The 13,180-nt window shown below is 47.1% G+C and overlaps 3 protein-coding genes and 1 long non-coding RNA gene across 5 annotated transcripts; 3 read left to right on the forward strand and 1 right to left on the reverse strand.

The window, feature by feature from the left end:
* The first annotated feature begins 97 nt into the window (after window positions 1–97).
* LOC114846095 (sesquipedalian-1-like) lies at window positions 98–2,191 on the forward strand. Of its 2 annotated transcripts, XM_029134877.2 has the most exons (4): window positions 98–247; window positions 620–733; window positions 1,040–1,343; window positions 1,580–2,191. In XM_029134877.2, exons 2-4 carry the CDS (start codon window positions 650–652, stop codon window positions 1,990–1,992), a joined length of 801 nt encoding a protein of 266 aa, XP_028990710.1. In that variant the 5' UTR covers window positions 98–247; window positions 620–649; the 3' UTR covers window positions 1,993–2,191. The 2 variants fall into 2 exon arrangements, with proteins under 2 accessions (XP_028990710.1, XP_028990711.1); XM_029134878.2 differs by lacking the exon at window positions 98–247 and having other exon boundaries at window positions 254–733.
* Window positions 2,192–3,814: 1,623 nt separating this feature from the next.
* On the forward strand, window positions 3,815–6,923 carry mylpfb (myosin light chain, phosphorylatable, fast skeletal muscle b). Its single transcript, XM_029134885.3, has 6 exons — window positions 3,815–3,933; window positions 4,443–4,541; window positions 5,464–5,644; window positions 5,728–5,806; window positions 5,879–5,927; window positions 6,014–6,923. Exons 1-6 carry the CDS (start codon window positions 3,931–3,933, stop codon window positions 6,113–6,115), a joined length of 513 nt encoding a protein of 170 aa, XP_028990718.1. The 5' UTR covers window positions 3,815–3,930; the 3' UTR covers window positions 6,116–6,923.
* A 518-nt stretch (window positions 6,924–7,441) lies between these two features.
* Window positions 7,442–11,051, forward strand: pgap3 (post-GPI attachment to proteins phospholipase 3). The gene is made up of 8 exons (XM_029134850.3): window positions 7,442–7,998; window positions 8,539–8,636; window positions 8,779–8,931; window positions 9,013–9,075; window positions 9,302–9,363; window positions 9,529–9,665; window positions 9,795–9,999; window positions 10,115–11,051. Exons 1-8 carry the CDS (start codon window positions 7,566–7,568, stop codon window positions 10,176–10,178), a joined length of 1,215 nt encoding a protein of 404 aa, XP_028990683.1. The 5' UTR covers window positions 7,442–7,565; the 3' UTR covers window positions 10,179–11,051.
* On the reverse strand, window positions 9,876–13,133 carry LOC129603368 (uncharacterized). The gene is made up of 3 exons (XR_008693151.1): window positions 13,119–13,133; window positions 10,083–12,124; window positions 9,876–10,014 (listed from the first exon to the last, which is right to left on the reverse strand). It is a non-coding gene; the product is annotated as an uncharacterized LOC129603368 (long non-coding RNA).
* Between the last annotated feature and the right edge of the window lie 47 nt (window positions 13,134–13,180).

A 13,180-nucleotide genomic window follows, 5' to 3' on the forward strand; every position in this document is an offset into this window, starting at 1 on the left:
GGCCTCTGTGGGTGCCATGTTGTGCAATGACAGAGCCAGTGGCCTGGTGACATTGAACCCAGTGCAAAGTGAAACCCAGTTAGTTTGAATTGTTCAGGGTTGAAAACATCTGGAGGAGACGCCGACCCGGATGACGCGCGGCCGAAGTCGAGGCTGACGTGGAGCCGCACTCACCTCCAGCTACCAGGAAGTGATTGGCACACACCCCGAGAGAGGAAGCTGAAGCCCATTGCCACACTCCAGCAAGGTGAGCAAACACGAACCACGTGCGGGGGAGACGTTATTCGGCCTAAAGCGTGGGAACGCTTTCACAGCAGGCTTAAGCGCACGAGCGTGGGACGCAGCGTGGGAACGGGCGCGCACAGATGTCACCGCCGCACCGGGGTGCGGGTGGCGCTCGCGCTGGCCCGCGTCCACGCTGACCTAAAACCCGACAAAACCAACCGTCGGCAATAAACATCAAACATCAGCGCCGTGAACGCGTGTCACTCGGGCCGCGGCGCGTCCCATTTCCGTGTAGCAACACGGAACAGGACCCCGCTCCGCCGCTGTTTCTGTTCAACCGCTACAGTGCGCTCGATAATTAACAGCCCAGTGTGTTTGTCCGTGTCTGTGCCAGGCTGCGTGTCGAGCGACCTGTGATGCTGAAATGAAGATTGATGAAAAGGTTGTTAGTAACTATTTCGAAGCTGGCGACTCACCTGTGGACAAGGAAGGATACCTGTACAAGAAGGTAGGAGGCGACGGAGGAGACCAGCAGAACATATGATGTTTGAAGCACAATGTTAACGTTCATTCACGTAAAAATAGTGAGAAAACCTTTTTATTCACACATCAGCTGATGATCAGCCTCATAATAACAAACCTAAAACGAAGGTCAAAACAACGGGATCATTTCATTATGTGAACACTTTATCGTGATTGCATCAGTGTCTTCATAAGCCCACGCGTAACATTTACCCTCCAGCCTTTCACCAACGGCTTTATGTAAGAAACTGAGCAAACGTAGTAAACCGCACATTGCTCCACTGTCACACAGGGCGGGATCAACACCTCCTATCAGAAGCGCTGGTGCGTGCTGAAGGGGAACCTCCTCTTCTACAAGGAGCGTCGCTCCGACCGGGACGTCATCGGCGCCATCGTGCTGGAGGGCTGCACCGTCCAGCTGTGCGAGTCCGAGGAGCAGTTCGCCTTCGCGCTGGTGTGGAGCGAGCCGGGCCTGCGCGCGTACAAGTTCGCCGCCGAGAGCCAGGCCTGTCAGGAGAGCTGGCTCAAAGCCCTGCAGGGGGCCAACCACAAGTACCTGGCCCTGCTGCTGACGGACATGGAGAAGAAATACAGAGGTGAGAGGCGCGAAGTCGCAGCGTTTCTGGGAGGGAGTGGAAGAATGGAGGCTTTGTTGTGCACAGCAGCACTGAGAGCTATTGTGTCACTGTCAACTGCTCACACAGCGCATACAACATGGTGCATGGCGTCCGTCAGCATAGGCTGAAAACGAATTCACGGCTGTTTCGTTTTTTTTTGTGGGTCGTGGTTTCATTGGTTTGTTGTGTAAGTTCCTCTTTCTCTCCTCCCTCAGACACGTTAAGGTCGCTCCGCATGATGGAACAGGCCCACGCTTTCAACGCGTCTGTTTTCAGCGCCTCGCAAAGACAACCAGGATCTCTGCAGAGCAGGATGTCAACGCACTCGCTCCTGGTTGTACCTGGTGGGGCGGGAGGCGACCTGATCTCCGGTTTGACCGCTCAGCCCGCGGCCGCCTCGCCCCAGACGGCCCATAAACGGTCCCCCAAGCTGTGGCCCAAGAGGAACGCCAACGCTGCTCCGGGGTTCAGGACGGAATGGTTCTATATTCAGTCGGTCACCATGGATGAGTTCACCAAACTACATGAAGAGTTTGGAAAAGAAGTGAGAGAACTGATCACTGAGTGGTCGAGACGAGGACAAGGTGGAGCAGGCGTTCAGGAAGAAAACCTAATCGATTTTGGATAATAAATGTGAAGCAGAGGCTGAACCTGAACTTGAATAACCATCCTCTCAATATAAAGCTTTTTATTAAATATTTATCATATATAAACATATAGTAAGATATTAAAGCTGATATTGTTAAACCTTATTTGTATATATGTTTTTCAAGTGTGTGTTTTTTACTTATTGAACCTTAAAGCCAATAAAGAAGCTTTGGTCCTTAGTTGTCTCTGTTGTGTTCTTTATTATTTTTTTATTTTTAAATTATAATTAATTTCTGTAAATCCAGTGAGTCCAATTTGCTTGACACAAGCTTCTCAGTGATCAGCTGCAGGTTATGCAGGCGAGTGGCCGTGGGCACTTGGGCTCAAGACGGGCCAAGAAGTTTGAAGTCTGTCAAATTTCTGAAGAGTTAAAATGGCTGAGAAAGAGGGTGGCGGGGGCTGGAAGCAGCTATTTCAGTCTGTACAGCTGTCTTGTTTTATGGTCTTTCACAGAGCTTGGTCTCCTCCTTCTTCTGTCTCTCTCTCTCGCTCTCTCTCTCTCTCTCTTTTCACCTTTAAACCCAGACCTGAAATGGGCTCATCTGCAGCCTCCCTCGCGCAGAACGGGCCCGTTGCTGCTCTAATGTCAGCGATCGGCGCGTTAGCGTCAGAGCGCGTCAGCGGCGGGAACTTATAAAAGACAAAGGAGAAAATAGGTGTGATTTTGTCCCCTGAAAAACTCGACCTGCAAATGACGAAAGCCACAGTATCAGTTCCCGCTGGTGCTGAATCCTGGTACATACCTTAGCTGCAGAGTGACATGATTGATGGCGGCCCATGAAGCTCATATATGGACGTCGGTGGGTGGGCTGCTGTGCTCCTGTTCTCCAGCAACTATACTGGGACCAACACCCCAAATTAGTCACAATTCATGGGGAAGCGGCTCATTCAGTCCAATCACCAGTTGTCGTTTTCAGTCTTGGATGTGACTCAATATGACAGAATGATGCTGGGACGTTGGTTCACACCCTCTAATTGTGCCGTGACCCTTAAATCCTGATACAAGTGAACAGTTCTTCTTTGTGTCTTCTCAGACATGTCACCAAAATATGAAGAAGCCAAGTGGTGGATTAACATGATGTTTGATGCTTGAGGTTTAATTTGCATTCTTTCATGTTTTAATGGTTCACAGCTTATGTTTCTAACATAAACTCGCTGCTATGCGTGTCGTATTAAGGGTCTGTTTACATTTCTGACTGATGCAAGGTGACTCTGGAGGCCTCGTAGTCAAGTGTCCATCTGCCAACTGTTTCATGACTGTTTATATACTTCACTGGCCGCTACTGATCTTAAACATCAGTCCGGGCCTATCACTTAGACAGGTGATGATATAGGAAAATGCTAACTAGAAATACATTGGCACCTCCAGCAGCCTGATGCTGCTCATTAATAGAGAGCGTCCGAGGGGTCGCCTGCAGGATTACAGGCCCAGACATGTGTCTATCAAGGGGGTAAAAGCAATATCCTGTCATCATGTGGTTCTCTGTGTTGTGTTATCTCATAGTGGATATAAAGGCGACAGAAATAGCATCAACAAAGACTGTCCGTATGCCAGGAAGAAGAAGGTTACAGGGACAGTTGTCCCTCACTTCGTCCTGTCTGTCAGTTTGGCCATATTAGTCCACAGATGACACCAAAGTCAGGCGTGTGTGTTGGCATTGAATTTTCCTCATTCCAAGACTCCTGGGACCTATTTTCGATCATCAGTAAACCGATCTGCCTCGCCACCTTCTCACTCCTCCCTCTTTTTCTTACTTTCTCTCAGCTCTGTTTTCCTGCCAAACCTGATGGTGGGGCTAAAGTTAGCCCCCCGCGGGCTAGTATATAAGACCCCACGAGCCCGATACGTACATGTCAGTCACATCGGCTTGGCGCAGGCTTCTCTTCTTGACCAACAACAACCCCACAAACTTGAGAGATGGTGAGTGTGGCCATTTTTCTTGGAAGAACTGTCTCTAGGGTTCTAGAATCTCCTCTCTGCTAGATGATGAGACGAAATCATCACTGAGATATTTTCTATCTGGATTATCAGCATCTCATGAAGAGACTGTTAGAGTTTCTTAGACCAAGCCTCCAAACTGTGGATGTAGGCGTATTATTAGTTTAATGGCTAAGAGTGGTTAGAGTTGAAATTTGGAAAGAATTATGTTAATGAACAAAAATCCATAAATTCAGATCACTGATCACCCCCCACATTCAAAACACAATATTTTACAATATATTAAGCATAAAAGAAATGAATTCTTGTCCATTGTATCTTAAGAAGTGTCTGAATAATGTTATTATAGCAAATCTGGACATTTCTTTGTTAATTACATGTCTAAGGAATCAGAGTTTTTGCGTTTTTAATAGTCTGTGTATTTGACCTTGTTAACCAGGATTGGTTGATTGGTTCATTTTGCATGTACTTTGCCCTTCATTGTTTCTCAGGCACCCAAGAAGGCCAAGAGGAGACAGCAGCAGGGTGAGGGTGGCTCCTCCAACGTGTTCTCCATGTTTGAGCAGAGCCAGATTCAGGAGTACAAGGAGGTAATTTTTTGATTCGGGTTTTTCTGAAAAAGCACATAACGTGGCACTGATTCCACCGATGTATCGTTAGACCCCGGAGGTAACGCGAGGAGGCTTTAGAAACCTATAGACCCCATCCTTTTGGCTCCGTGACAGCAAAAATGTCATCATCAGCGTGACCTGACAGTAAATCTGAGCTCGTCCACTTCCAGCCACGACTCCCCTTTGGTCGCTTAGTAATCTTACTCAGAGACTCACTCGCTCAGTGACCCGACTGGAATGCTGCCCAACAGCTGGTGGACGGTAATTGAAGCGAGAAACAGGGGCTCAACAGAAAACGAAAACCGGTCAACGCACGTTACCTAAAGCTGAGTGCAGCCTGTTAGAAGTGAAAGCAGAGCTAGATGTGGTTTTTACACCTTAAGAACGTTCTTTGTAATTTTGAGAAAATTAATATTGTTAGTACATGACAAATATCAGGAGTTCGTGAGGGTGTTTCTGACCTGATAGGCAGCTCAGACCACAGGGCCTCAACTGACCCTCCACTGTCACGAAAAGGGGGGAGAGCATTTGGGACAGGGTCAGAAAATTCAGTCACAAGGCAAAAAGTGCCTCGAAGGGTGACAGCTGTAATCGATACCTTCTCCTAAAATGTCGCAAGGGGCTTGTGTCGCATTCCGAGATCATTTTAACACCTCCGAAAAACAAGTGGCCGACCAGCTGCCAAGTCCCAAAAGGTTTCCGATGCCATCTTTGGTTTCACTGGCTTCTGCGCCCAGCTACGAACAGCCCCACATTTGCACGTTTGTGTTGGCAGACTGTCCCAAGTCAATAATTATCACAAGCGCCTGTTAAGATCAAGGCTTGCAGCATTTTCCACTCTTTTAGCCGATATGTTTATATACTGGAGTAATATATCTTAATCTTCACTTGTCCTCGCCAGGCTTTCACAATCATTGACCAGAACAGAGACGGCATTATCAGCAAGGACGACCTCAGGGACGTGTTGGCCACCATGGGCCAGCTGAATGTGAAGAATGAGGAGCTGGAGGCCATGGTGAAGGAGGCCAGCGGCCCCATCAACTTCACCGTCTTCCTGACCATGTTCGGAGAGAAGCTGAAGGGTGTGTTGGCGCACGAACCCAACGCTTCTTTGGTTTATTGTCGTTTCAGACGCTCCTCGACTGACGCGCGCTCTCACTTTTAGGTGCTGATCCCGAGGACGTTATCGTCAGCGCTTTCAAAGTCCTGGACCCCGAGGGTACTGGCTCCATCAAGAAGGAATTGTAGGGGCTTCAACTTTTACTAAATAACATTAAATGAAGTTCTCCATCTAATTCTCTACCTTCCCTCACCAGCCTTGAGGAGCTCCTGACCACCCAGTGCGACAGGTTCACCGCTGAGGAGGTGGGCCCATCGGACCCCGTCTCAATTCACATCCTGTCTGCACATCCTCTGTCAAAGGTGTGAATCCTCTCTCTATCACCCTACAGATGACCAACCTGTGGGCCGCCTTCCCCCCCGATGTGGCTGGCAACGTGGACTACAAGAACATCTGCTACGTCATCACACACGGAGAGGACAAGGAGGAGTAAACCCCTGTCTCTCTGGTCAAACCCACACTCGCGCCACCGTCTACTCGCCCCCCCCCCTCCGTCCAACGCCATGGCTTCCTTGCACACGCTCCCTCCCTGGCCCGCTCTCTCCACTTACAAGCTCACTACAAAAAGACTCAGTGAGAGGACTGAAGGCTGTGGGGGTGTTTTTGTGTGAGTACAAACAGGGGAACATTGGATTATTTTCAATAAAAATAGTCTTATGACCTTGAAACTCTTTCTCCATCTCCATCCCTGCCTCTTCCTCCTCCTTTTCCTCCCATCGCTCATTCTGTCTTACTGAGGCCAACAGTGTGTGCATCACACCTGCATGCAGCATATATGCATATACAGTCTAGTGTTTGCAGCGGTCACTTCAAATGTCTTTTGGGTGCTGTGGTGCATGCAGTCACTTGCTTGAAACAAGCAGCTTTAACCCAGGGCAGAATATTCAATGGATTTGTGCTTTTGTATTGGAGAGGATCACACAGTAAAGGAGAGTGAGTACTGTACTATAATAGTTTACCTACCCCTCTCCTTTTAAACCCTCTGTCCCTCTCTTATACACAGGTGTAAAAGGAAAGATGCAGAAAGAGGAAATCAGGATTTTAAGTCTTGTAAATAGGGAGGTAGATGATGAGAGATGGTGAGTGGAAGAAAGGAAAGAAAAAGGCAAAAGTAAAGCATCTTTGTTTTTTTTACTCTTCTTCCTCCCTCTCACTGCTGTTTCTCCCCTGTTGTTGTGACTGCATCTGTGTCTTTACTGTAACAAGAGAAGAAGTACAAATAAAATCCACTATCTTTCGTACGACACTGTGTCCGTTGGTTTAAGCGGGAGAAAAGGGATGAAGTGGCTGAAGGTCGGCTGTTGACAGCTGGATTGACCACTGACTGCACACTGACTGTTATACATATAAAGCATTAAATCTACTATTTGGATTGTGTACATATAAACATAATCTAAACCAGCACCCAAGCAGTCCCAGCATCTAGAGGAATAAAATGGTAATAAAGTCCTATATGTGTATATGTACATGCTAGTACATGTATGTACAAAGAAACAAATACAAAGTCTGATAATTTTTTGTTGACTTATATGCATATTATTATTTTTAGTAGTAGTAGTAGTAGAAGTACATCGTAAAGTTTATCAAATGTATGAATTCGCGGCAATGGGTCACGTGACCCAGTGACGACTCCACCAGCTACAGGATCTAAAACCCCAACCGCAACTAAAAGTTCTGCCTTCAAAATAAAAACACACCATGCTTCGCTTCAGTTATTCTATAACTTATTATTAAATGATTAGCTAATAAGTTATGAGAATTTAAAATAGAGGCGTGGTTGTCTGACTGCATGTCAGTGTTTGACCTGAAGGATATTCAAAACACATATTCACCCAGAAACCATGTGAGGGTCTTAATTTGAAAATAACGACAGGAAGCGCTGCATGAGCGTCCAACTTGACGCCGATCAGAGGGCGAGAGAGCAGTTAACATCCTCTCGAGAAGCCGCAAAACAACTGAGGCCTGGGTTCGTCAGCTACAGCCAAGCATGGCTCTGCTGTAGTGAGGACAGGCGGCCGTGGAAGCCATCGATGCCGCCGCCGCCGCCGCCGCCGTCGTCGTCCCGCCGTGCCTTCGTGAGTCCTGACCGGCCGAGAGCCACCATGGCCTCAGCGCTCCCCCGCTGCACATCTGTCAGACTCCCCGCTCTGGCCGCTGCGCTCCTGCTCCTGATGTCGGTAACCGCAGTCCAGTCATCGCAAGGCGACAAGGAGCCGGTGTACCGAGACTGCTTGAAGATATGCGTCCGGAACAACTGCACGGGAGCCCGGCTCCGAGGCTTCCAGTCCGCCCAGCCGCAGTACATGGCGCTGACAGGTGAGTCGAGGTCGCTGGCAGGTGAGTTATGCTAAGCTAGCTGCTAGCAGAGTGTGGCTGTCACGGCGTGCGGTCATTTACCGCACAGATGCTAACGTTTTGCTAAATGTGTCTCATAACGAACTTCGTTAACATAAGTTCGTCGGTGTTGCCTTAAAATGAAACGTGTGCTGCTGTTTCCTCCATTAAAGTTGACAGCCGGCTTTTCTGGCTGAACAAGGTGTTACAAAAGACCTATTGTAAGTCCACCTGGTGCTCATCATTAACAGTTATACAATGAGATTTAAATAACAAACAGTTGGGCTGTGGGCTCTCTGCTAATTATTGTCCTCATTAAATAGTTACTACTCCTCTGATATTGTATTTACTGTACTGTACTGTATTTACTCCTTCATATTGGCGCCTGCTGCTATTGACTATATTAACTGTTGACATTATGATCAAACACGCACTGGCTGATCATACCTACTGATACATCCGTCACTAAGGCTGACCTGTGGCTGAGCCCGCATTCAGCTCGTCTGTCTTCCTGTGCTGCAGGTTGGACCTGTCGGGACGACTGTCGCTACGAGTGCATGTGGACGACCGTGGGCCTCTACCAGGCCGAGGGCTACACCGTCCCACAGTTCCACGGCAAGGTCTGTCCTCCCTGTGGAAACCGATGCAGGGTTCTATCCTTCACCCAAATCTGTAGATCACATTTTAGTTATAATGTCATACTAAACAAAACGTTTATTTGTTGTACACTTGTTGTAAAGGCAGTAATTATTTTCCTTGTAGTGGCCATTTGTGCGCTTCCTGTGTTTCGAGGAGCCAGCCTCGGCCCTGGCCTCGTTGCTAAACGGCCTGGCCTGCCTTCTCATGCTGCTGCGCTATCGAAGCACGGTGCCACGCCAGAGCCCCATGTACCACACCATCAACGCCTTCTCTCTGGTGAGTCGCAGTCCTGCCAATACACCGTTACTGCTGTGATGAAAAAGCTCAGCGTGTGACAAGAGTCTTTGTGTTCCTTAGGTGTCTCTAAATGCCTGGTTCTGGTCCACAGTGTTTCACACCCGGGACACCTATCTCACCGAGGTTTGTGTGTAGGGTACTGCTTTGTGCATGTCCCCCTCATGAGATATCTGCTAGACCCCCTACTGTGACAGCAGTTTTTTTCATTTCATTGGATAATGAGATTAGCCAGTCAGTAACAACCTAATGTCATTGCTCCAGCTGCTTGCTCTGTAGTCAGTAAGTGATCATCTTTATCAATTTGTCTCTCATTTCTGTCTATGTATACACACATATTCATATCTTTCAGAAAATGGACTACTTCTGCGCGACAGCAGTCATTCTGTACTCGATCTACCTGTGCTGTGTCAGGTAAGACGCGAACATCAAACAGACGTGTCCTGTAAATGGGTTTAATTGTTGCATGACATATGTTATTAACATTCTACTATGTCCTGTATGATGGGAGTGGAGACAGGGGATTTTTATTTCAGTGGACGTCATTAATGATGTAAAAACGTTATGTGCCTTTGCCAGAACACTGGGTCTGAGGCGACCCGGGGTGTCCAGCATGGTGGGAGTTCTGCTCATCTTGGCCTTTACTTCGCATGTGTCCTATTTGACCTTTGTCAGTTTCGACTACGGCTACAACATGACCGCCAACGCAACCATCGGTACGGCCCGTTTGGGTGCTTATATTTACTTTACACCAGTTTATACTGTTTCCTGAAAATGCTACACCCACTCTTTCCATTACACAGCTTCTCCTTGGCTTTTTATTCCTATGCTGTACATCGTTGCAGGTATGGTAAACCTCCTGTGGTGGCTGTGTTGGTGCTGGCAGAACCGGCGGACCCTTCCATACTGGTGGAAGTGTGGACTGGTGGTGCTGCTGCTGCATGGTCTGGCCCTGCTGGAGCTGCTGGACTTCCCGCCGCTGCTCTGGATCTTGGATGCTCATGCTGTGTGGCACCTCAGCACTATCCCAGTTCACTTCCTTTTCTACAGGTATGTGCTTTACAGCTTTGGCAAAGAGAACGTCACGGATGAGGAAAACGAAATGTTGCTTTGAGATCTGTGAGGATAAATACCTGCTTATACGCGAGCTTCATCTTTCCTCCAGTTTCCTGATCGATGACAGCCTCTACTTGCTAAACACAGAGAAGATGGGTGTCAAAGTTGAGTAGGAGGAGCTTGTCACCTCTTCACCAGGCCTGTGCCCTCGCACTCCTCCAATCAGGGCAGCCGAACACGGACGTGGCCCAGCCTCCAGGATGACATGCATGACACCACCATGACATCTGTCAAAAAAGAATTTGTTTACGTTCTTCTAGCTTTTTTTCATGTATTTATTAATTTCTTTTCTTTTAAAATGAGATTGAAACATACTTAATTAACTTTGCCTTGTACCAACATGTGCACTTCCATTCGTTAGCCGTTCATCATGACTCCGGAACAGGCTGAGTTAACATTTTTATGTCCAGCCACAGCAGATCCGCGGTGTGATGCTTCCAGCTGATAATGGCTGGGGCTCACACCCTTTATCTCTCGTCGACCTGGTACGAATGAAACCGATTCCCTGCCCTCTTGATAATTTGACCCCACTCATCCACACACCACCGGCCTCTTGGACGTCCAACATGCTTAGCTTTGCACACACAGCATCTGGCTGAGACTGACTATAGATGGCACCAAATCCTGCTCCTCGCCGTTGTTCACTTGCTCTGCGCGGTACAGAATGTATGTACCAAAGCCAACCGTGGACTAGTGCACGCAGAGAGAAGCCCCCTGTGAAGGGGTGGGGGGCCGCCAGCAGACTGTTCTAGAGCGAGAGGGAAGGGGGTTTATGTTTGGAGGCCATTCTTGCTGACTGCATTTGTTTTTTCACCACCATACCTTTTATTTCTGTGCCTTTGTTGTTCTCATTGCTGCTGTTGTTTCTTATATTCTTTTTCATCATTTGTATTTCATTAGAGCTGTTTTGTAGTTGTTCATTTATTCTGTTGATTACTTGATTTTGAATTTGGATGTTCCTGAAATTCATACACTGGAAATATTTATTTGTTCACCTGGATTGCCTTTTTAGAGTAAGTATGTGGAGAAAATGGGGAGGGTAGGAGTTACAAGCAATGCGACACAATGTTGCACTCGGATTTTTTACAGTAAGATAGAAAACCTGGGTTTAGGTGGCGTGTGTGGGTGTTTAGATTGATGATGTATGCTCATTAATTTGATTCATTTGAATGCAGTTTCCTCTTCCAAACCCAACTCACTCTACAGTTATACACCATTGTGTCTCACATACTTTTATCCCCGCATGAGCAAAGTTGCTCCCACGTCTCTGTGCCTCAGTTTCCCCTCTCATATGCCTTTTTCACACTATGCCCATGCCTTTGGTTTTTTGTGTGAATGAACAATGAACATGTGTGTATATGACTCGACTGTGTGTTGCTTTTGACTACATTAACCAAAATGTGTGTGGTGGGAGAGAGAGAGAGGGGGAGAGAGAGAGAGGCCTCTTTTTATAAGACTATTGGTGTGTGTGTGTGTGTGTGTGTGTGTGTGTGTGTGTGTTTGACAGAGGTTGGTGTGTGACGATGGGTAACTTAGCTTTATGAAGGTGACGAAGTTGGGGAAGACAGTAGATGAAGGACACGAAGAGGGCGACAAAACAAACCCTGAAGTCATGGCAGTCATGGCAGTCATAGCATTGGTCTCCTGAGAGAAGAAATAATTCGACTTGGCCAAAAACTTGTAAAATATTGGTTGTACAAATGCTCCCATTGCTACTTTGCCTTCTTTCTAACCAGTAACTACATGGAGCACATCCCTCCTCTTCGCTCAGTCGCGTGCTGCCCCCTGCCTGCTGCCCCGTGCACCACCACCGCTCCCACTGAGGGCGCCTTCCCCACCTCGCGTCGAATATTTGACCCAAAAAAAATTTAAAGAAAAGTCACAAATAAAGTTCTTCTTGATAAGCAAGCGTGTTGTGTTTTGTTTCTTTTATGAGATTTGCTTCGGGTCGGTGAATGTGACTCCTCTGCGACCTGTTGCTGCTCTCGTAGACACATGAAGGTCACAGCTTTGTGTCTGACTCCAGGGGCTTCAGGGTCCTTTCCCTGCACTGCAGTCTCTGAAACATATCATCAAATCTAATTTAACTAAGCTTTAACTAATAATAGTGTGTTTCCCAAATTATTTAGTCATTGTTACACATGTTGTTACTGACTAACTGCACCTTAAGCCTGAAGGATTGAATATGTGATATAACCAGTGGAAAAATGCATGAGGCAGATCTTAAGTCAAGGATTAGAAACCAAACATATAAGTAATATTTCTTCACCCTGTGTTAGATTAAGGTGGTCCATTTGCATAACTGACTTCTCATATGTGGCTTTATCACTGATTTATGCCCCAGCAACAGAAAGCTGTGGGACAGGACCCCCAGGCCTGGTTCACTTGTGCTCTGTCTGGCTCTGTGAGTAGCTTTCTGTTGCTTCCTGATGGTTGTGTGTCGTAGCGTGGACTCTGACCCTGAGTGCTGTGGGTGGGGGAGATTGGATAGACGCAGATGAATGGAGTTTATTCTTTCTCCCTCAACTCCTGACTTATGACCGTGAAACAGAGGGCATGAGAAGAGAGAAGGAAACATGAAGATGGTCCAAAGTGCAATACAACCTTTTATAAAAAAAAATCCTTGTTGCACTTTAAATAAAGAACAATATTGTAATGATGACAGAGATTCAAAACAACGAGATCCACTTGTAATAGAGAGAAGTGGTCTGAAATGAGTGGATCTGCCTTTTAAAAGCCCTTAACTCAATGAATGAATTCTACTAAAACGCTTTTTGCTCCCACTGACATAAAATTGCATGTTTTCCACTAATGGGGTTCAGATCAGTAGATACTTTCATCACTTGCCTTTTGGTTGTTGAGATGATTGAACGGCAGCGTGCATGGAGCCAAGCAGCCTATTTAAAGACGCTCTCCTGACATGTTACACACATATAAAAATACTCAGAGTGAAATTACAGCGCGCAGCGTTTGTTTTCACAGACAGCCAGCAGATTTGTTGAACAGACAAAAGAGAAAAGTTTTAATAACTTGTATCTGAGGCGTCGCTGCACCTTTTTACGCAGTGGTTGTGGATGAGCCTCCTGTCCGTGTACACGGCGCGACCCGCTGCTGT

Source organism: Betta splendens, chromosome 19 (genome assembly GCF_900634795.4).
Source record: "Betta splendens chromosome 19, fBetSpl5.4, whole genome shotgun sequence".
Taxonomy (NCBI): domain Eukaryota; kingdom Metazoa; phylum Chordata; class Actinopteri; order Anabantiformes; family Osphronemidae; genus Betta; species Betta splendens.